This window comes from Piliocolobus tephrosceles, chromosome 1, assembly GCF_002776525.5.
Source record: "Piliocolobus tephrosceles isolate RC106 chromosome 1, ASM277652v3, whole genome shotgun sequence".
Classification (NCBI taxonomy): domain Eukaryota; kingdom Metazoa; phylum Chordata; class Mammalia; order Primates; family Cercopithecidae; genus Piliocolobus; species Piliocolobus tephrosceles.
In genome coordinates this window covers 49,744,677-49,768,477 of record NC_045434.1, presented here as the reverse complement: position 1 = coordinate 49,768,477, position 23,801 = coordinate 49,744,677, and the positions used below count along the sequence as shown (strand labels likewise).

General features: G+C 36.0%; 2 protein-coding genes across 5 annotated transcripts in view; one reads left to right on the top strand and one right to left on the bottom strand.

The window, feature by feature from the left end:
- Positions 1 to 23,801, top strand: part of GLRX2 (glutaredoxin 2) — a 45,260-nt gene that overhangs the window by 6,030 nt on the left and 15,429 nt on the right. Inside the window, exons 2-5 of one of the 3 annotated variants that reach the window (XM_023203406.3) lie at positions 3,242 to 3,305; positions 6,813 to 6,989; positions 7,811 to 7,922; positions 10,236 to 10,716. In XM_023203406.3, coding sequence (XP_023059174.1) covers positions 3,242 to 3,305; positions 6,813 to 6,989; positions 7,811 to 7,922; positions 10,236 to 10,327 — 445 coding nt within the window. In that variant the 3' untranslated portion in view covers positions 10,328 to 10,716. Of the gene's footprint in view, positions 1 to 3,241; positions 3,306 to 6,812; positions 6,990 to 7,810; positions 8,097 to 10,235; positions 10,717 to 23,801 lie in introns of those variants that run through there. The other 2 variants (XM_026448013.2, XM_023203407.2) reach the window with 2 other exon arrangements.
- RO60 (Ro60, Y RNA binding protein) overlaps positions 13,284 to 23,801 on the bottom strand; it is a 30,281-nt gene continuing 19,763 nt past the window's right edge. Inside the window, exons 6-9 of one of the 2 annotated variants that reach the window (XM_023203409.3) lie at positions 23,659 to 23,775; positions 22,834 to 22,947; positions 22,429 to 22,575; positions 13,284 to 20,478 (exon numbers count right to left, since the gene is read on the bottom strand). In XM_023203409.3, the coding sequence (XP_023059177.1) occupies positions 20,326 to 20,478; positions 22,429 to 22,575; positions 22,834 to 22,947; positions 23,659 to 23,775 (531 nt within the window). In that variant the 3' untranslated portion in view covers positions 13,284 to 20,325. The remainder of the gene's footprint in view (positions 20,479 to 22,428; positions 22,576 to 22,833; positions 22,948 to 23,658; positions 23,776 to 23,801) is intronic. The other variant, XM_031935709.1, reaches the window with a different exon arrangement.

Sequence of the window (23,801 nt, the reverse complement as noted above, 5' to 3'; positions counted from 1 at the left end):
ATTTATAATCCTTTGGGTATATACCCAGTAGTGGGATGGCTGGGTCATATGGTACATCTAGTTCTAGATCCTTGAGGAATTGCCATACTGTTTTCCATAATGGTTGAACTAGTTTACAATCCCACCAACAGTGTAAAAGTGTTCCTATTTCTCCACATCCTCTCCAGCACCTGTTGTTTCCTGATTTTTTAATGATTGCCATTCTAACTGGTGTGAGATGGTATCTCATTGTGGTTTTGATTTGCATTTCTCTGATGGCGAGACAAATGAGATCTAATTAAACTAAAGAGCTTCTGCACAGCAAAAGAAACTACCATCAGAGTGAACAGGCAACCTACAGAATGGGAGAAAATTTTTGCAATCTACTCATCTGACAAAGGGCTAATTTCCAGAATCTACAAGGACTTGCTTTCTTAGTTGATAAACCAAATACAGCTCGCTGATTTGTTCCACCAATGGTCTTCCTTAGGGCTAGGCCAGCGCTGCCTAACCTTTTCTGGTTTAGGCTTCAGGAACTTAACTTCCTTTTATCTTAAAGCTTCACCCTCCTCTCAGGTTGGCTGCAGTCTTCCTAGCTCGCTGCCCCTAACTCCTTCCTGAGTTAAGCGCACAAGACTTTTTGTTTGTTTTAAAGGGTTCCTTGCTAATCTATTGGGAAGCAAGGAATAATAGATTGTAAACATTGTGTAGGTTATAATGTTATAATGTTTAGTTCCTGTCTCTTACTCTTCTTTGTTATTACTGAACAAACTGATGTTTGCTGTAGCTTCCTCACTCTAGGTATGCTGATATCGTAATAGTTCCCCCTTACCGGTGATGGACATGTTTCAAGATCCTCAGTGGATGCCTAAAACCTCGGATAGTAGTGAACCCTATACATGCTATTTTTCCTATACATACATGCCTATGATAAAGCTTAATTTATAAATTAGGCAGAGTAAGAGATTAACAACAATAATAAAAGAACAACCACTTTAATAAAAAAATGCTCATTTCAAGGAATCCCTTGCTGAATCTTCTTATAGGCCCAGTGCTTTTTGGCATTAACACATTGCTGTCAGTTGGAACACTTTTTCTGTTCTTGTCTCCACAAATTTAATACCTTTTTCTGGCTTAACTAAGCACTTAAACTCTGTGGCTGTAACTTGCAGTTTGAGATGTGACATCAAAACTACCATGAATTTTTTTTACTTCTTTACAATTGCACTGATAGAAGATCCGTTCTTACCATAGACCTTAGTAACCTCAGCATGCGATTTTTTTTTTTTTCTTATTAAGTGGAGAACTTTCACCCTTTCACTTAAAGAAAGCACTTTAGAGCTTCTCTCTTTGACACACCTGAATTGCCAGCATCACTACTATAGTGGTTTGGGACCATTATTATTATTATTATTAAAGATGTAGTTTCACTCTTGTTGGAGCCATTATTGAGTAAAATAAGTGTTACTTGGACACAAGCATCACCACACTGTGACAGTCGATCTGGTCACCAAGACAGCTGTTGACTAAAGGGTGGGGAGCTTATACAGGGTCCATATGCTGGACAAAGGGAGGATTCATACCCTGGGTAGGAGGAAGCTAGATGGCTCAAGATTTCATCATGCTACTTAGAACTTAAAACTTACCAACTATTTTCTTCTGAAATTTTCTGTGTAATGTTTTTGGACCATAGCTGACCTTGGATAACTGAAACCGTGGATAAGGGGAGACTACTGTGTAGGGCAGATGTTCATTATCCAAGGATAAGATGTACTGGAAAAAGCTATTTAGAGTGGATTCACTTAAAATAAGACTAATATTTCAGGCCAGGTGCGGTGGCTTATACCTGTAGTCCCAGCACTTTGGGAGGCCAAGGTAGGTGGATCATCTGAGGTCAGGAGTTCGAGACCAGCTTGGTCAACATGGTGAAACCCCATCTCTACTAAAAATACAAAAAATTAGCCAGGTGTGGTGGTACACGCCTGTAGTCCCAGTGGCTCGGGAATCTGAGGCAGGAGAATCGCTTGAACCCGGGAAGTGGAGGTTGCAGTGAGCCAAGATCACGCTGCTGCACTCCAGGCTGGGTGACAGAGTGAGACTGCATCTCAAAAAAAAGACTAATATTTCATGCTATCCAGTTTAAAAAATTTTGCTTGGGACTTTTGCAAAAATTAAAACATAAAAAGTAGCTTTACCTTTATATTTAAGAACATTTAAATTTTAAATGCTCCCCCCATGAATACAGTATTGATTTGAAGGCAGAACATTTGAGTTTTATAACATAATCATAAGGATAACAGTTTTTTAAATATCTGAAGTTTCAAAAATTCTCTTATTCTTTAGATATTCGAGTAACTCTCTTTTGAAACATCTGTTATATCTCATAATCCTGTTGTAACATTTGTAATTTTACTCTGCAGTTAGTTTGCATCATGGTGTTTGATATTGTTCCAGCAGTGCGATAGGGCCTGGTTGACCAAGAAAGATGAGTGGATGGGGAAGGAAAAGTTCCAGGGATAAAAAGATTTGAGGATGATAAACTGGTTGAGTTTTTTTTTTTTTTTTTTTTTTTTTTAATGATAATTTTGCTGACAATGAGTGCTCCTTTTACAAGCTCCCAATAGCTAGGTTTTGGATAATAAATACTGAGAGGTCCTGTATTCAGGAAATTCTAGTAGTAATGTCAAACATTATTGAGCATTTACTATGTGGAAGGCACTTATCTGCTTTCTGCATATGAATTCATTTAATCTTCACAAAATCCTTTGAGAGGTGCCAGTGATTATTCTTTCCACTTTGCACACTAGGAAATTTGGAGCTATGGCCCATTGCGGTTGAGATACCGTAGCTTCCTCAAAAATCTTTGAAGGTTCCCTGCTTCACAGTGTGTTCCTAGAGTTTTGGCATGTTTTACTAAGAAAGTAGAAACTATATTTTTAAACCAATGGTCAGGTCACACCACGTAGGATGGAATATTTGAAATTTGCCAGTTATAAATAAGAGTGTGTCAAGCTTTAAACACAGTAAATATGATTTTATGAAATAATTAAGGATGTTGGGAAGCTAGTTACATAAGCACACAGACCTTTTTGGTTTTGGTGAAACAAACGCTTTGTAAATTGACATTTTATACTGATAATAGTAAAATTTTTTTTCTGTTTTGTAAGTTTGGCTATGTTTGTAAGTTTTTTTTCAAATACAACTCATGATAAATTATCTTTAATGCTTAATAAACTACATTGTTCTTTTAAATTCCCTTTAGAATGGAGAGCAACACATCATCATCTTTGGAGAATTTAGCAACGTCGCCTATGAACCAGATCCAAGTGAGTGATGTGGGAGATGATTGAAGAACTTTCCTCTGTAGAGAAAGAATTGTCCCCTACATATTTAATATGCTTATTCAGTATCCAAACTTGAGATAGTTCAGCAAATGAATTAAGAGGTTCATATTTATTTAAAAGTCTGCTGTGAAAATCATCCTTGTGACTAAGAAGTCCTAGATCATTTTGGTAATTAAAATGTATGAGATTTATTTTTAATGAAGTCTTCACTCCGTCTAAGTTGGATAATGAGGTTGGCTGCTCCTTTTCATCATACCCACTTGAGATCCAGTGTTGATACCAGTCAAGCTGCCCTTAGCTGGGGATCCTATTTGATTTTGGCCTGGGCAGCAGTTTAACAGTTTTCTTTGTTAGTACAGAACCTACTATGCAGTAGTTACTCCATAAACCATCCTCTCAGGGATAGGACTTCTTTTCCTCTTTCTTTTACTGAGAAGCTTCATTAATTCTGCCTTAGAAAATCTCCCTTACATGTATATTTTTCTTCCCTTGCAACCTATAAGATATATCAATTTTTTCTCTCTTGCTTACCACTCACTACTACCAAAAAAAAAAAAAAAAAAATTTCTGCCTTTAGTTGATTTGGCTAAACTCCTAGCTATTGGCTATAACTGTGAGGGAATTGCTTTTTTGTTTTGTTTTGTTTTGAGGCAGAGTCTCGCTCTGTTGCCCAAGCTGGAGTGCAGTGGCACGATCTCAGCTCATTGCAACCTCTGCCTCCTGGGTTCAAGCAATTTTCCTGCCTCAACCTCCCTAGTAGCTGGGATTACAGGCGCCCGCCACCACACCCAACTTATTTTTGTGTTTTAGTAGAGATGGGGTTTCACCATGTTGGCCAGACTGGTCTTGAACTCCTGACTTCAAGCAGTCTACCTGCCTCAGCCTCCCAAAGTGCTGGGATTACAACCATGCCTGGCCCAAATTGCCTGTTTTAAAGTAAAATTACAACATCATGGAATATACAGTAAGGGTGAGCTTGAGAAAAAGTGGGAAGAGGGTTCTAGAAACCCTAACGCTGTCGTCTTTAGTTTCAGCTCACTTTGGAATCTCTTCAACCATGTCTAATATATGTCAGAGCCCTGGAAGCTCATCTCTCCCTACATGATGGTGTCAGCGTGTCTGTAACCTGAGGCAGCATGGTGCAGGGAAGAGCACTGGCTTTGGTGTTGTAACAAGGTTGAGTCAAATCCCAGTATTGTAAACCACTCAGCCTTGGTTTTGTCCTCTGTAAGATGGATTCATTAATACATCTCTGGTATGGCAGGCCCTCCCTAGGATAGACTTTTATACTAAATATTATTAGTAAACACAAAGGAAGCATAAAAATAGACCAACTTGCCTGCACTAAAACTCAGGGCCTTTCTGACACCCAAGAGTGGGTATAACTTCTGAAGCATGGGTCTTATACTTTCTGGTTTTTGGCCTTCATCTTGAAGGTGCTGCTTATGATCCACCACAAAAGAACAAAGTAGACAGGCCAGGCACAGTGGCTCATGTCTGTAATCCCAGCACTTTGGAAGGCCGAGGCAGGTAGATTACTTGAGCCTAGGAGTTCAACACTAGCTTTGGAAAACAAGGCGAAACCCTGTCTCTACAAAAAATATCCAGGTGTGATGACACATGTCTGTAGTCCCAAACACTTGGCAGGCTGAGATGGGAGAATCACCTGAGCTCATGAGGTTAAGGCTGCAGTGAGCTGAGATCGTGCCATTGTACTCCAGCCTGGATGACAGAGTGAGACTCTTGTCTCAAAAAACAAACAAAAAAAAGCTAGACAAATGTCTGGGTGCTAAATCTATTCATTCAAAATCTTTTGAAGGACCCAGGCATTCATATGTTTAGAAACAAAAAACAAAAACAAAAACTTCATAGGCTGTGTAGATGCATAGCAGAGTCTCATAGCCATTGTGGTAAAGGCCTGTGTAGATGCATAGCAGAGTCTCATAGCCATTGTGGTAAAAGTCTCATAGCCATTGTGGTAAAGGCCATTGTGGTAAAGGCCTTGGTAGTTTTCAAACCAGGCTGATATCGTAATTATATGGAGAGTTTTTAAAAAATACAGTTTTCAACTTCTACCTCAAACTCATTGAATCAGCATTTCTGGAAGTAGTTTTTCCTGAATTAAGAGTATGAGAATACCTTATCAAGAGAGCAGTGACAGCTTTTGTACTATAAAGATATATAGGAAGGGATAGAAGCAGAGGCGTAAGCCTTACATTTTAAGAAGAAATCGTATACCATTCCTTACCATTGAAAGTTATAGAATAGAAGGTAAAGAGTTAACTCCTGAATACCTACTGAATATTTGAAAAGAAGTATGTTTTGGGGCCGGGTGCGGTGGCTCACACCTGTAATCCCAGGAAGGGTGTTTACACTTTGGAAATGTAAACTTTGGAAGGCTGAGGCGGGTGGATCACCTGAGGTCAGCAGTTTGAGACCAGCCTGGCCAACATGGTGAAACCCTGTCTCTACTAAAAATACAAAAATTAACTGGCCTTGGTGGCAGGTGCCTATAATCCTAGCTACTCGGGAGGCTGAGGCTTGAGAATCGCTTGAACCCAGGAGGCGCAGGTTGCAGCGAGCCGAGATGTCGCCACTGAACTCCAGCCTGGGGGACACAGTGAGACTTTGTCTCAAAAAAAAAAAAAGAAAGAAAAAGAAAAAAACAGAAAAAGAAGTATAATGTTTGGCTGTTTTGTTTTGGTTTGGTTTTTTTTTTTTTTTTTTGAGACAGAGTCCACTTACTGTGTTCCTCAGGCTGGAGAATCACTGGAACCACCTCCCTGGTTCCAGTGATTCTCCTGCCTCAGCCTCCCGAGTAGCTGGGTTAACAAGCATGTGCCACCACGCCCGGCAACTTTTGTGTTTTTGGTAGAGATGGGGTTTCACCATTTTGGCCAGGCTGGTCTCGAACTTCTGACATCAAGTGATCTGCCCACCTCAACCTCCCCCAGTGCTGGGATTACAGGTATGAGCCACTGCATCCAGCTGAAAAAGGAGTATAATGGAGATTAAATATCTGCACTGTAGAGCCAGATTTGCCTGGGTCTAATCCCAGCTCTTCTACCTATTAGCTGAGAACCATGAACAAATTGTTGATCTTTATCTGTACCTCACTTTCCTCATCTGTGTAGTGGGGACAATAATAGGACCTACCTCAGGATTGTAGTGAGGTTTAAATAACCCAGTGAAGATAAAAGTGTTGAGAATAGTACCTGGCACACAGAAATGGTTGCTGTATATGAATTGGCTATGATTATTATTTATTGTTATTGCTGTATGCCAGGCACTTTTTATTACATCTTTTTTCCTAATAACATTGCTTTGAAATGAAAAATATCCTTAATCTGCAGATGAGAAAAAGTAGATGATGCTTAGTTTGGGCCCGGAATCATGAGACCAAAATCCATACCCTTTCCATTATATCCTAATTTCTCTCCAAATGGTAATGTCTAGAATTAAAGTGATTTTTTTGTGGTTTTATTTCAGGAAACAATTTCTGATAATTGTGTGGTGATTTTCTCAAAAACATCCTGTTCTTACTGTACAATGGCAAAAAAGCTTTTCCATGACATGAATGTTAACTATAAAGTGGTGGAATTGGACCTGCTTGAATATGGAAACCAGTTCCAAGATGCTCTTTACAAAATGACTGGTGCAAGAACTGTGAGTATATCCTCTGTGGTGCTGTTCCTCTTTAATAGGTTGTAAACCGAATCACCCAGAGCCTAGACCCTTGTGTTTGGAAAATGAGCCAGACATTCCCTGAGGATAGAAAAAGCAGCTGCAGATCTAGGAACCAGATTCTTAGAAAAGGAAATAGCAGAGTTGATTTATTTTTATTCTGTGTGTGTGTTTTGATTGGGGTTGATGAGTAGTGTTACTATGAGTGCTTGTCTATGGATCTTTGAGTTCCTCTTGGAGCTCTTTGCAAGATAAAAGTATTCTTCCTTCCTTTACCTGGGCAATACAGGGGTTGGTCTTCAATTACTTTTCTAATAGGAGTGCTTTAGTGCTCCATGTTTTTAGATTCTTGAAATTTGGATTTTTCCATAACATGCATAATCAGAAAAATGTACAGTGTTGCCACTTTCAAGTTTATTGAAAGAAGTTTATAGTGCACTCTTTCCCTTCAGTAAACAAATGTAAGAAAATAACTCAATATTATTAGTTTATCTGCTTTAGTTTATCTTTTACATACCATGGTGATTAGGAAGAAGGGTTTTAGAATCAGATTGTTTTGGATTTGAATCGCAGTCTTTTACCATCATTGTGATTTTGCACAAGTTCCTGTGCCTCATTTTCCTCCAAAATAGGGCTAAAAATAATACCTACCTCAAAAGGTTAAGATTTTAAGATTTAATTTGTGAAAGAGCTTTGTGGTGCCAGGCTCATAAAAGTACCCGGAGTTCAAATGTCTATTATTATGTGAAATCTTAGTTCTGATACTAGAGTGAAGCCTAATTCTTCTTTTGTTTGTCCAACAGGTTCCAAGAATATTTGTCAATGGTACTTTTATTGGAGGTGCAACTGACACTCATAGGCTTCACAAAGAAGGAAAATTGCTCCCACTGGTTCATCAGTGTTATTTAAAAAAAAGTAAGAGGAAAGAATTTCAGTGATGTTTATACTAATAAGTTTGCTAGTACGGTGTCAGTTAAAGTGGTAATGCCCAATAATGTCTTTTAAATGTTTGAGGATGTTTTAAATACATGCATTGTCTTCATGAAGATGTAAAAATAATGAACAATAAATTGCAGTGGAAATGTCTTCTTCCCACCTGCCAATTGTTGAGAAAATGGGATGGTATTTAAAAAATGAAAGGTTGGAGTTGTATCAAGATAAGGAAAGAATGTATTTTCTTAGGAATTTATGTATGAATTTTACAGCCAAGAGCTAGAAGGTAAGCATTTGGAATTCTTTATTTCCTATTCAGGAGTTAACTCTTTATCTACAGTAGTTTTTAAGTGATAAGGACTGATGTGTGATTTCTCTTTAAAATTTAAGGCTTTTGCTGATACACTTGTGAACTAGGCAGGAATATCTTATACGATATTGTGAAAAGCCTTCACACTTTGTACTTGTAGAGTAATAGAAGTATATTAAATTTTTAGCATGGAATGAAATTTATCTTAGAGAAACTAAATTACTCATTTAATGACTTAATAGTTCCCGGGAACAAAACTATACCTATGGGCAGAAATTAAAAGGAGATGATTTCAGCATTGTATGAGGATGAACTTTTGAAACAGTATAGAAATGTACTTCAGTTGGCATGGGATGATAGGCTCACGCCTGTGATTCTAGCACTTAGGGAGGCCGAGGTGCAAGGATCACCTGCGCTCAGGAGTTCGAGATCAGCCTGGTCTACATAGCAAGAACCCCATATTTACAAAAAATAAACAAAAATTAGCTTGTTGTGATGGCACATGCCTGGAATCCTAGCTACTCAGGAGGCTGAGGCAGGAGGATCTCTTGAGCCCAGGAGTTTGAGGTCATATATATTTATATATATATATTATATATTTTATATATATAATATTATACATAATATTATATATATATTAATATATAATATAAATAAATTTTGAGGTTTTATGTATATAAGCCTATACCCCCCCCCCCCCCCCCCCCCCCGCACACGCGCGCACACACACACACACACACATATATATACATATATTTTTGGAAAGCTCCAAGTGACTGTGAGATCAACTCATAATTTATGAGATCTCCACCTCATAATTTAACTCAAGTACATTTCATATATATATATACATACACATACACATTTTTTATATTAAATGTACTTGAATTAGATTGTGAGGTGGAGAGTTCTGCTTTCCAGAATTTATGTGTATTTTATTTATTTATTTATTTTGAGATGGAGTCTTGCTCTGTTGCCCAGGTTACAGTGCAATGGCGCAATCTCAGCTCACTGCAGATTCCGCCTCCTGGGTTCAAGCGATTCTCCTTCCTCAGCATCCCAAGTAGCTGGGATTACAGGTGCCCGCCAGTGTGCCTAGCTGATTTTTTTATGTTTTAGTAGAAACGGAGTTTTACCATCTTGGCCAGGCTGGTCTCAAACTCCTGACCTCATGATCCACCTGCCTCGGCTTCCCAAAGTGCTGGGATTACAGGGGTGAGCCACTGCACCCGGCCTTATATGTATTTTAATACATATTTATATATATATATAAATTCTGGAAAGCAGAACTCTCCACCTCACAATTTAACTCAATTTCCAAGAGCCTTTGAACACTTAATGTGTTCAATACTGGGAATACTATTCAAACTGATTTCAATTCAGCTAAACTTAGCAAACAAGATTTATCCTATAGGAAGTCTTATTTTACAATAATTGAAGACGTTCAGTACTTCATTAGTGAAATCATCTTTCCAGCTTCCTATCAATGAGAAATTTTTTGTTTGTTTTTTTTTGTTGTTGTTGTTTTTTTTTTGAGACGGAGTCTTGCTCTGTTGCCCAGGCTGGAGTGCAGTGGCCGGATCTCAGCTCACTGCAAGCTCCGCCTCCCGGGTTCACGCCATTCTCCTGCCTCAGCCTCCCAAGTAGCTGGGACTACAGGCGCCCACCACCTCGCCCTGCTAGTTTTTTGTATTTTTTTAGTAGAGACGGGGTTTCACCGTGTTAGCCAGGATGGTCTCGATCTCCTGACCTCGTGATCCGCCCGTCTCGGCCTCCCAAATCCCACTCCCAAAGTGCTGGGATTACAGACTTGAGCCACCACGCCCGGCCTCAATGAGAATTTTTAAAGTGCCTACTATACAAAGCATTTTCCTAGTTGATCTCACAGAGTCAGTCGGGGCAGATTACCAGATGCTGAGAAGAAAAAACCCTTCATCAGAGGTAGAAGAAAAATGGATTTCAGAAGTGCTTCTGGTTTCTGTTAGGATGGACCAGAGAATCTGGAACAGTCCTGAAGAATACAGCTGATAGCTTCCTTGGCCTTTTGCCATCAATGATGCTTCTTACCTGGATTTAAACTGCCATTAGGAGACCTCTTCATCAAGAATTTAGACAAGAATTTCATTCCCTTGTGATAATTTAGGTTATAGCACTAGAATGGAACAAAGAGTGGAATGTCTTTAGTTCTTTATTTCGCATTATGTCATAAGAAAGTTCTTGCTATGTTGTAAAATCTTTGTTAGATTCAGGCTTTTGGGGATTCTGAAAAAAATCTTGTTAGAGAGCTGAGGAAGTCTATTACTTGAGAAAGGTAAAATTGTGTTATAATTGTTCATCATATTAGATATTAAGGGTTGAGGCAAGTTACTTCAAGGTATAGAAACACCAGTGCTTGACTGTGAAAAACATCTTTACCTTTAGCTTTTTTTTTTTTATTGAAACAGTCTCTTTCTATTGCCCAGACTGGAGTGCAGTGGCACGATCTCAGCTCACTGCAGCCTCCACTTCTGGGTACAAGCGATTCTCATGCCTCAGCCTCCTGAGTAGCTGGGACTACAGGCGAGCACCACCACACTCGGCTGATTTTTTTTTTTATTTTTAGTACAGCCGGGATTTTGTCATGTAGGCCAGGCTGGTCTCAAACTCCTGAGCTCAGGCAGTCCGTCTGCCTTGGCCTCCCAAAGTGCTAGGATTACAGGCATGAGCCACTGCGCCTGGCTTGTGAAGAAACATCTTTTATCAACTCTTCCTAGACTGGTAGGACATAGGGTGAGAGGCGAGCGGTGGTTGGTTCTTGACTATGTTCAGATCTTGAAAGAATTCAACATTAGGGAGAGAAGCCTTATCATCAAAAGCCTGAAAAACTCTACTGAAGGTAATATGATATCTGATTCTCAGTATGGCTTTATTTAAAATGGAAGAAATAAACCCTACTAATACCTGCCTCTTAAGTCTTCTGAACTTAAACTCATTGACTAATAAAATATTTTTACTTTGGAGGGTTTAGCACTGCATCAAAAAGGAAGCAGATTTCTCCTATTTGTTAAACGCTAAGGGATGAAATAAAATACAAGGAATCTGACCTCTTTTTGCCATATGGCACATTAAATACATTTGGAAAAAAACCCAAAACAATAACAAAAAACTTGCCACTCTAAAACGTGTAAAATATTGGACACAATAATACATTTTTAAAAATGCAAGGCTTAGCAGGTTTTAAAAAGTATAGGGACTCTCCAAGAGGAAAACAAAACCAGGAGCAGAATCCAAGGATGTAGGGAAGCACCGAAGCCAGCAGCTCCCTTACTGACAGTGCCAATCGTGGAACGCCAACAACCTTAGTGTTAACTGTATGCAACAGGCTGGTTACAAAGCTAGGGGTTAAGGGAGAAGGATTTAGATGGGATCTCACAGCATAACACCACTAAACCTTCAGTTAAAAAAAATATTCGTAACATACTTTCAGAGCATAGCTGATGATTTGTCAAGATAGACAAGTGTTCACATCACTAAAGGTGTAACCATTAGGTAGGTGAGTTAACCTCTCAGAACTTCCAAGTTTCTTATAAAATGTAGGTAATAGTACTTTCCTTTAGGGTTTATTTTTTGAGAAATGGAGATAATATATGTACATCATTCAGAGTGGTTTTTAATAGACGATACATAATGGCTATTATTAATCACAATGGCTCAGGTATGTGTGTGTTTTCTTGTGGACCCATCAGGGTTTTCCAAGATTCCTACCTGTACCCAGCCAAGAATTTAGGGAGCAGGGGAAGCCTCTGGGATTTCATGTTGTCTTGGATATTGATTTCCATTTCTTCTGCCTTTCCATACCTTACAGCTGGATAAAAGAGAATGGTGACTAACTTCTAACTTTTTTCCTCAGTCCTCATTTTTATATTTTTTATTTACATTTTTTGATACAGGGTCTACCTCTGTAGCCCAGGATGGAGTGAAGTGACTCTGTCATGGCTCACTGCAGTCTCAAACTCCTGGGCTGAAGTGATCCTCCTACCGTAGCCTTCTGAATAGCTAGGGTTACGGGCACATGCCACCATGCTCAACTAATTCTTTTTAGCTTTTTGTAAATATGGGGGTCTTACTGTGTTGCCCAGCAAGATCCCCATATTTATAACTTTATTTACAGTTTTGAACTCCTGGGCTCAAGCAGTCCTCCTGCCTTGGCCTCCTAAAGTGCTATGATTACAGGTGTAAGCCACAATGCCCGGTCCTTTAAGATCTGAAATACGAGCTGTTTACTGGACTTCATTAATATAAAAAACTAGGCCACTTTTCACTTTATCACTAGATAATCAATTTACATTTTAATTGCCAAAATATCTGTAATTGAAAAGCTTTTGAAGAAAAAAGCGATCTTCTGTACCTGGATTTTACTGTTTACTAATTAAAAATTACCATTTGAACATCTTTTAAAGTCAAGTTTTCTTGATAAGGTTTAATACTGTTGAAATTTATTAAATCTGGTATCTATAAATATAATTTGTGATCCTTCTCATACAACTGTTGACTTCATCTTTTATAAGTAGATTTCTGTAAAATCAACCAAATTTTTTGAAGTTTTGGTGAGTATATTCTGAGGTAACTTGCTTTCAGTTACCTACAGTTAGATCTTAGAACTTTTCAGAAAATTTTTATGGGAATTGAGAGAAAAATTTCTGCAAATTGGCACTGAAACAATGTTTTTATTTGCATAGTTGACTTGGATGATAACTTTTGCCAAAGGCAATTTGAGTAGATTTTTTCACAAAAGAATCCTACTTTAAAACTTTAAATAATTTGTTTTCATTAAATCTAATCATTTTGTTATAATTGAATTCCATGGGTAAAGAATCTTTAACTTCATATACTTTAATACTTACATAAAATTAGATACATTAAAAGGTCAACGTTAATTATCAAAACTTAAATTTTACCTTGTTCAAATACAAAAGATTACTAAAGGCTTTAGGTTTTATAAGGCATATTATAACCTTAAAATTCATATCTTGAAAGAAATAGAAAGACACTTATTTAATGTGCATAGAGTTTATTTGGTACATCTATCAATTTCTACGATAACTGACCAGCAACAGTTCACACAGTGTCCACCTGCACTCCATGTCTAAAATGATTTATTTAGTAGGGTATTTTGCAAGGCTAGAAAGGAGAGAAAGGATTTCACAGTATTGGTGAAAACTGTTTTATCATGAAACAAATGTAATACATTAATATATTCATTCATTCCCTATTAGAAAACAGCAAAATTACATTGTTAGGTGTATTATTTACAGTGAAAACTTGGAAGACTTGACAAAGCATCAGTTAGTTTATCAACAGACTTAGGAAGCTCCCTGTCCCCTCCCTTCAGGGTCCTTTCCTTGGAAATGAAATAAACTTACATTTTACATATACCGTTAAGCACCAGCTTGACAATTTAAAGTATTCTTTCAGTTTTATAAAATACTCCTGCTTTGAAAGGCAAAGTGAATGTAAAAATGTGAATGTAATTAAACAAGTCACTGGCCTGGAAACTTTTTATTGCAATAGTCTTTATGTTTTACTACTATATTCAGTTCTTGGAATGAATTTGCTTCTAGGTTTGAAACAAAATATTTCCCTTTTGTCTTGAAAAATTCCCTTAAAAAATTAATTATTTTTGGAACTGTACAACTGCATTTTCATTCAGTGTTAAATATGCAACTTGGTCGTAGGATATCATGTTATAAAGTCCAACTTGTTGGATAACTTGTTATATAAAACAATAAAAAACTTTAAACTACCAAAAAATATTACTGATGTTAACAGTCATGTATATAACACATCAATGTACCTAGATTTTCCAGTTATTGGATGTTTAAATTACTAATGTACAATCAGGTTTTAAAACTTAATACTTAAATTTTCATTCACTATGTAAAATTAAAAGCTCTAAAAGACCCTTTGAGTTCTGTACTTCAGAAACATTAGAACACTATTAAGGCATTAAACAGATCCCAAGGAAAGTAACTAGTATGCCTGAATTACAGCGCAAGTCATATTTTAAGGCAGTCAAAAGGTTCATTTTTTCACTTTAAGGCTCTTGAATACTTAAGTTTATTCTATGCAGACATTATTCTGTGTAATTTAAATATTCATCAGATGGTCAGTTATAGAAATCAAAGCCTTTTTATAAAGCAAATGGACAGTTTAGAACTAGATTGTAATACCCAACTCCCCACTGGTTTTTATAAAAGATGATTCTTATATCTCATCCCTTTGGAAAATTTCATTATCAGAAGCTGGCAATAAAAGGAAAAACATACAACTAAAATACAAAAGTTATGCCTAGTCACGCCATACCAAATATAGAGAGTCCATATTCAGAGTAACAGTGCAACAAAAACACTTTGAGTACCATTCATTAATTGTATATTTTAAATCTAATTCGGCTATGTATGGATTCTATATAGTTTACGTTACAAATAAAGCCAAGTTTCAATGTTTGTTGATATAACATTCCATCAATTATATCTGGTAATATTTAAAATACCAAGGTTTTAATTTCATTCACTATCTTTATCCACATATCCATATCCATATCCGAGTGAAACCAGCAGACATGTAGCTAATTTACTATTTCCTTTGTTCAAGCATAGATTCCGATGTCTAACAGTGCATAAATTTAAACAATTTAAAATGAAAAGGTGGCCAGGTGCGGTGGCTCACACCTGTTCACGCCTGTAATCCCAGCACTTTGGGAGGCTGAGGCGGACAGATCACGAGGTCACAAGATTGAGACCAGCCTGACCAACATGGTGAAACCCTGTCTCTACTAAAAATACAAAAGCTAGCTGGGCATGGTGGTGCGCGCCTGTAATCCCAACTACCTGAGGGGCTGAGGCAGAATTGCTTGAACCCAGGAAGTGGAGGTTGCAGTGAGCTGAGATCGCACCACTGCGCTCCATCCAGCCTGGTGACGAAGTGAGACTGTCTCTCAAAAAAGAAAAGTTAAATATCATTTATGTTCATAAAATTAATGTGGTGCGTGGCAGGGCTAAATAAAATAGAAGCAAAGGGAAAAATCTTTTTAGGATGAGAAAATTAGCTTTTGTGTATTTTTGTTGTATATATAAATTCATTCTGACTGAAAATAATCATCTTTATTTCCACAATAGAATTTTCTAAGATGTTCTCCACTAGTTTGTTTGTTTCTACTACTTTCCAATATAACTTGGTATTTTCAGGGTTTAAGGAATTGTGCCATTTATTATAATTTTATTCAAACAGTATGCTAAACTGCATTATTAGTTTTATACATGAAAAATACTACCTTAGAATTAAATTTTAACTTCATAATTTTCAAAAAAGCAAATAAAAAATGTATGAACTAAAAAAAAGCCAAATGTGAATAAGTTATTTACAAGACTTTTTATGCCACAAGCAATGTATCTCTATATATGCTCAGTGAAATACTTAGTAAACCAAAGATTTTGACAATGGTCTTTATAATTATGGAAATAAAATCATTGAGACACCTGCTGTTTTCTGAAAGAGTAATCAGTTAATTATTTTTCAAAGAGTGCTTATATAGTAAGCACTTACCAACATAGCTAGATAACATAATTACAAAGGCTGAATAACTGATCTTAAAGGCCACAGAATTTCTGCAAACATCTAATATAAAAGATATACAATATAATTTGATTTGGGGAGAGACTGTATCAATCTACTGATTGTTCCAAGAAGCCTGCCTAGTACTAAGTCGAAAAAGAAAATACAATCTTATACTTGTATGAAACAAAAAGCAATCTGCAAATGGCTCATCCCAAACTATATGTGGGTGACTTTCCTGTCATTCATTTTATTATCCAGATAGAGAACGACTAGAAAAAGGGGACAGAAATGTAAGAAAGGAATTTTAAAAGAAAAAAAAGAGGTAGAGAAGTCATCTTCCAACAAATAAGAGATGAAGAAACAGACATCAAGGAAACACTAAGTAAAATCCAAACAGTAAATACAACTAATTTCATCGATTAACATGTCATTTTTTTTCAAATTCTTTCCTGTGCATGTTTACATTGATGCTGTAGGACACTTCTCCAGAGGGGATAGTGCCTTAACACCCCAAAACTAGTATATAAGACTAGAATTTTTCATTTTTGATTACCCACTGTAATAGCATCAGTTACCAAGAAATTTGTTATTTGTGGCTACAATAGGTCAAGTTAAAGTAAGTCCAACAAAACATTACAATGATTAGCCTTTAGTTATTGTTCAGGTGTAGCTTTACTGTGCTTTTAAAGGTGTTTCTCACTTAACTGTGAGACGTTCAAATTTATTCAAGAATTCTACCTTATCTTTCCAAAACAATTTCACATTGTTTCTGTAAAATCTAAAAAATAAGAAAAAAAAAAAAAATCCCTGATGAAAACAGTACTTTACTATTTGTAGATTTACTGGTTACTTTAAAAGATTAAGAGAATGTTGGCTGGGTGCAGTGGCTCATGCCTCTAATCCCAGCACTTTGGGAGGCCAAGGCAGGAAGACCCCTTGAGCCCAGGAGTTCGACACCAGCCTGGGCAACATAGTGAGACCTTGTCTCTACAAGAATTAAAAAAAAAAAAAAAAAAAAAAAAAAGGCTGGCATGGTAGTGCAGTGCATGCCTGTGTTCCTGGCTACTTGGGAGGATCACTTGAGCTTGGGAGGTCAAGGGTGCAGTGAGCCGTGATCATGCCATTCCAGCCTGGGTGACAGAGGGATAGCCTGTCTCAAAAAAAAAAAAAAAAAAAAAAAACCTTTGTTAACACCATTTCCTCACTTAAGAGTATAAGCTTGTTTTACTAGGTCTATCCAAGAAGATCTTAGAGTTGGAATATATTTTTTCTCCCTCTTCAGTAGAGAGCAGTGACTTTTTGGGTAATACTTTAGCTGTGAAAATTTTTCTTCTAAATTTTTCCACTCTGAACAGGAATGTTTTAAAACACTGTTAGGCCTGTTGAGCAGGCTATTTTTCTAAAACATTTTATCTTTCAAAATACATACCCTATTAACAAGGATGTTTTTAACAAAAAAAAGAATTCTAACTTGTATTGCAAGCCCTCTGCCCAGTTTCAATTTTTATACAAATATTAAATCACTGATTTTTCTATGATCCAAGCACAGATATGTTACTTTTTAAGGATAAAAAAATCAAATCACTTAGGTTAAATTGGTTGTCTACAGTCACACAGTAAGTTAGATAAAGCAAAGGAGGTTCCAAAGGGTAACACTAAATTCCACTCACTAGCATGTTGCTTCACTAACACTCTCATAAAATAGGTTACTAATAATATAAGTATTAATAAATGGAATTTCCAAGAACTTTAATAAAGGGTGGGATTATAAGATTAGTTTTTGTTTTACTAATTACAACTATATCCTGGAACTATTTACATATTACCTAGGAAATAAAGTTTGTTTATTCTTGTAGGATTGTTTTTAAAAGCAGTATTTTCCCAAATATTAATTTAACAGTAATCCTAAAAGTAACTCAGGAAATAAAAAACTTATCACTTCAGTACATTTTATTTATAATGAGGTAAACTTTTTGTTTTTTCTCTATGTATGTGGATATATATAGCAACACAGGTTAATTGTGCTTGAGGATTCCTATGAATTACAAAATTATACATGTTCCCACTCTGTTTCTCTACTCCTAAAGCAATCATGTATATATATTATTTCCTAATAACCCAATAAGGTAAAAGTCTTAAATAATTTTATTTTATCCTCTACTCTTCTGAGACCATGTGTTCCCATGTTGTGGGGAAATAAATTCTGGCACAGGAATGAAGAGACCAAGATTTCTAGGTCATAGTACTTCAAAATCACACTCTTGTCTTGGACTTCAGCTCTCTAACAAAAATTTAAAAATTAGCTTTTAGGTTTCTAAGGTTTCTTCCAGCTCTAATGTGCCATGATTTGAAAAGTTACCTTCTGTGGTAGCTTCTCCTACTTATCCTTTCTTTCTTAAATGTTACCCTAGTCCATTTAATTAGACCTACCTAAATACTTCAGAAAGGTCATATCCATCCAATCTTGTATCCTTGATGGATTTAATATTAACTCATAGATATATCTGTCTAAAAGTATTATGGAAATAGTACACAACTGAAGGTAATGCATTTTTCTACTATATTCTATTTAACATTTCTATTAGGAATAAAATGATCATGTTACAATTTTAAAGATCTTGGGTTTACTTAAATAATTCACTATTACGTAATTCTATTAGTTTCTTTAAACTTTAAATTCAATCTGAACATAATATTTTAATGTGTCAAAAGTAGCTAATATATTCAGTTCAATGCTTGACAGGGTTAAAGATGTGAACATCAGAAGCAATGCATATCTGAAGTGGGGGTGGGGGTGCTATGATGAGCTTTGCCGAACAAAAATATCTCAGGTAAATTACACTTAAAAACTGATACCAGTTGCCTTGAAGGAATGGGTTCGTATCACAACCAGCATTAATATGTCAAATAAATTTGAAAAGGACATTTTCTTATTCCTAGAGCCCAAATTTCACATAAAACAGAAGAAAATATGTACAGAAATCCTCAGACTACTAAAGTCCCCCTTTCCCAAAAAACATAAAACCTCTGACCCCCAAGCACCTAAAAGGCTATAATATACATTAACTACAGTTTGACTTTTCACATAACAGTGAGAAAGATCTTACAAACCCTCAGTAAATCTTCATTTTAATATTTAGAGAACAACAGATATGCAAACAGGTTTTATGTGTAAGCTACCTTAGATGACTATAATAGAATTATGAGCAAAGATAACGGCATTTCAACAGATTGTTTTAATGCTAAACCTCACAATGAAGGATACTTGCTTAAGAAAATAATGCACTTTAGTGTAATGAAAAGTTTCATACATACAAATAATATTGAAAAAAATTCCTAGTGATTGGCTAGCTGGTAATATGCTACTCAAAAATTGCCTTTCAAACCTGAAGGACCTAGATTGCTTTATTATTTATTTATACTTTCAAAGAAGAGTATTTTGCCATGAAATGAATAATGGACAAAGAGACAGGCCATTGACCTGTATACAATTTAAAAATATTGACTAAAAAAATAGTTAAAAGTAAAAATTTTTATTTTGAAAGTAAGCAAAAAGCTAAACTGGTTATAGCTGAGATTTTAATTGTTATACTTTGTGAATGAGGGGGAGTTAAGCGCTTGAAACATTTTATGTTATTTTCACTTAAGAGTATGAAAAAGTGTGAGACTACATCTGGCTATGTTATTATAATTCAGAGGAAATCATTATCAAGTCACACCCCTTGTGGCAATAAAATATAACAAAGCAAAAAAAAAAAAGCAAACCAAACAGAATTCCTCAGCCAACACAAACTTAGTCTATTCCTAGGGGTTGCCATGATGTTTCTGATTAATGGTAACATGTTCTACAAGTCCAAATAAAACATCAGAAATAAAATATTTTTTTCACTGAATAAGAAAGCTGTTATTTGTGTGATCTTAGTAAAACTCTGACAGGAATTTGTAAAACTCATTCATAATTTAATAAAATGTCTTTTTTTTTTTTTACCCCCTTGGTATAAAAGTTTACAGATAAGTTTCATATTCCATCACAGTTACATGGTCTAGTGCATTTCAGAGTATTTGGACATTATCAAAGCTGTCCTTTCCCAATGGAAACGTTTAAGAAAACGTTAAGCACTTCTCAAGTGACATGATGTGGAATTACACTTTTTGCTCTTACCTCTTTTAAATACACATGTATTATTCAACAAAGCAAAACTATTTTACAGTGTCTATTAACAAAAAGTTCTCTATCAGATAGAGGAAACTACAGTATCCTGAAGCTATTTCCCCAAGAGCTAGTTTAGTAGACAGACCTTTGGGCCCATCTTATTTTTCCTTCTTTTTTTTTTTTTTTTTTTCCGGTAAGGTAACTTTCCATTATGCACATACTACACTATCATCATTCATTGGGTGGGGATTAGCTGGGAAGTAGCTGTATATTTTTAGTGAGATCACTGATGGCAATGGATCTCTGGATTGTGCTGCTGCTTACGGTTAAATCATATCTAATGTGAAATTTCGAATTACATCCAAAGCTCCAGTATCAAAGCCACACATATCCAACATGCCTCTATCATCTGGGTCTGCAATGGTAAAACCATTTGATGTCATTCCACAAACAATCAGTTTAGCTGGAATATCCATTTTCTGTAGAAAAAGACCAAAATACGTATTAGAAACATGTATGTAAGGAAACACAAAATACCTCCAAAATTAAATCACTTTAACATTTCTCTACCAGAGCTTTTTAATTACAAAGTCCATTTTTTTTGGAGGGGGGAGTCAATCTTTTAAGGCTAGAATATGGGAATTTTAGAAGGATGGACAATAAAATTATATTAGAATCTGCCTGAAATTTCTACTTCTCTCATCAATTACTTTACTCGTTCTATGGGCTGCAGCATACATTATTGAGCAGCCTAGGCACTTTGTACTTACGAAACCTGTCAGGGTATTAAGGGTGCCGGATATTTTTATCAACATATCAAATGCTGGGGCAGTGTGTATGAGTATATATAAATATAAGGACATAGCTCTCTGGGATGATCAACTTTTGGCTGATGACTGATATGTGCGATATATACATGTTCCATGTAATAACTTGTCCTCTACAGCTACATGTAAGATTAAAATAATTGAGTTTTTGAGAAAAACCTACAATTGCTGAAATGTATACACGTGAGAAACTACAATGAACTCTTTAAATAATACATCTAATGTAATTGTTAAAACAAATGTAAGAGGTAAGGACTATAACTTACTATGATGTAGATCAGTAATAATTTGCTCAGGTCCACACAGAGTAAGAGAAAGACTCGGGACTCACAACCAAACAGTCTTTACATTCTATCCTGGTTGGGCAGTGCCCCTCATGGCTGTAATCTCAGTGCTTTTGGAGGCCAGGATTTCAAGTTACAGTAAGCTGTGATAGCACCATTGTACTCCAGTGATGGAGATCCCATTTCTTCAAAAAAAAAAAAAAAATTCTATTCCCTCACCTGTAGCTTTCAAACTTAAGCCTGCATCAGAATGCTCCAGAGGGCTTGTTAAAACACAGTCCCAATGTCAGAGTTTCTGATTCAGCAGATCTCTGTTGGACCTCAGGAATTTGCATTTCTATTAAGGTCGCAGGTGAGGCTAAGACTGCTGGTAGGGAAACCACACTTTGAGAACCACTACTCTTCATCAACAAGTTCTATTTCTACTAGTCACACCAGCCATAGACTGGTGGTAGGGAAACCACACTTTGAGAACCACTACTCTTCATCAACAAGTTCTATTTCTACTAGTCACACCAGCCATATTTTAAGTGCTCAAAAGTCCCATGTGACTAGTGGCAACACATACTGGAGAGTGACGATTTATGTCATTTCAGAAAGCTCAACGGGAGTATACTGATTAGAACACAGATATGTCCATAAAACGTAGAGCATAGATTACAGCTTTAATTTTATGTAATCCTTTTGGAAAACTCACTAATACTTTCAATTTTTCAAGGAGCACACTGAATTATTAAAAAAAAAAAAACTTACAGCTAAGGTAAAACAAATATTCTGATTATTACCAAAAATACTGTTTGCAAAGGATATTCTTGGTAATGTTTAGCAATAGAAACTGGTTAAATTATATATGTGTAACCAATACTTTTTCTTATTTTAAGTACTGCTGAGTCTATAACGGACATTGTCTCCTATATAAGATACAGAACTACTTGTAGTAACATTTTTTGAAAACCTTAAGTGAATAAGACTCAAGAATGGCCAGTGTGGTGGCTGTAATCCCAGCACTCTGGGAAGCCAAGGCTGGAGAATCACTTGAGCCTAGGAGTTTGAGACTAGCCTGGGCAACATGGTGAAACCCCATCCCCACAAAAAATTACGTAGGCGTGGTGGCACGCTCCTGTAGTCCCAGCTACTTGGGAGGCTGTGGTGGGACAATAACTTAAGCTTGGGAGGTTGAGGTTGCAGTGAGCTATGACTGAGCCACTGCACTCCAGCCTGGGCAACAGAATGAGGTCCTGTCTCAAAAAAAAAAAAAAAAAAAAATCAAGTATTAAAATATTTTTTGGGTGAGGAACCATATTAGAATTTGTTTTACCTTTCGATACTCCCTCAGAGCAACAGCAGGATGGACACCTCCAGCAAAGGTCTCATTATCAGTGAATACAATGAAGACATCAGCAGGTGTGTTTGTCTTCTGAGCCCAGATCATTGGAAGAGAGCAATCAGTCCCACCTGCTGGGATCTAATTCAGAACAAAAGCATGAATAAATAAGTAAATAAGTCCTTATAATACTAGTTTTTGCAGTCTCATTTTGTTTAGCACCAATATATACAGCCTTCCCAAAGCCTGCATATATATTTTCGGTTTTTGTACTTGTCATGAGAAATTTAAGACAAAAAAAATTTTTGTTCTCACAGATTAATACATGGCATCAATATAAAATCATTCTACATGTGATGTAAACTTAACTAAGTAAACTTAAAAAACACAGTTTCTTACCTGACTCATAGCCATTAAAACCTGTTGTAAGGTCATATCTGTAGTCACTGGACATGGTACCATTTCATCAGAAAAAGCAACTACGTAAGAATCTTTTTCTGTTCTTGTGACAACCTGAAAAATTCAATGGCAGTAATTTTCAGCAAATTTGGCGGGAAATAACAGTATTTTGAATTTTATCCAACTTCATGTTTAAAAGAAACACTGATGTTTATTTCTTAACTTTTTATTAGTGTGTTTTAGAACTATACAGTAACCGTAGTACAGCTTTCAAAGTACTTTCACAAAAAAACTGGCTGTCATGACTATCCTTTGAAGCAAATACAGTAAATATTCTTCTCATTTTATTAGGTAAGAAATAAAGCCCCAGTAAAGAAGCTAAAAAGTTTGCCTACTATTCATCTGTTTGTTATTCACTGACAGTCAAGATAGAACTAAAGTCTCCTAGACACTCTATTAGTTCCCAGATCTTTTAAGTTTCATATCATTAAATAATTTAAGCATTATTTTTAAAATAAATTAAAAAAAATTTTTGTCTTTTTTTCATTTTATCTAAGCATTATCTACTTCCTAAAAAATCCATTAATATTTAATCTTTTGTTGTAAAAATTAAAATTTCTATTCTGCTTGTTCTCTAGACATACTTTTTCAACACACTTAACACTTTGGCTTTACACCATTATCTTTAAATATAAAATAAAAAATGTGACAAGCTGAAAGGACAGAAGAAAGTGAAAACGTAATTCTTAATCACTATTTAACTTATAGTTTTGTTCTACAGTAAACATGTTTTTAGAGTGGCAAAATTGTCTTAGGTGTTCTCACCATGCACATTGCTGCAGCAACTGTACTAGCGTTGAGTATACTACCCAAAACTCTTTGGTTCATAGAAGCACTGACATCAACAGCTAGTAAGAAACGTTTTCCAGTTGGTTCAACTGTCTACAGAGAAAACAAAACAATCACTA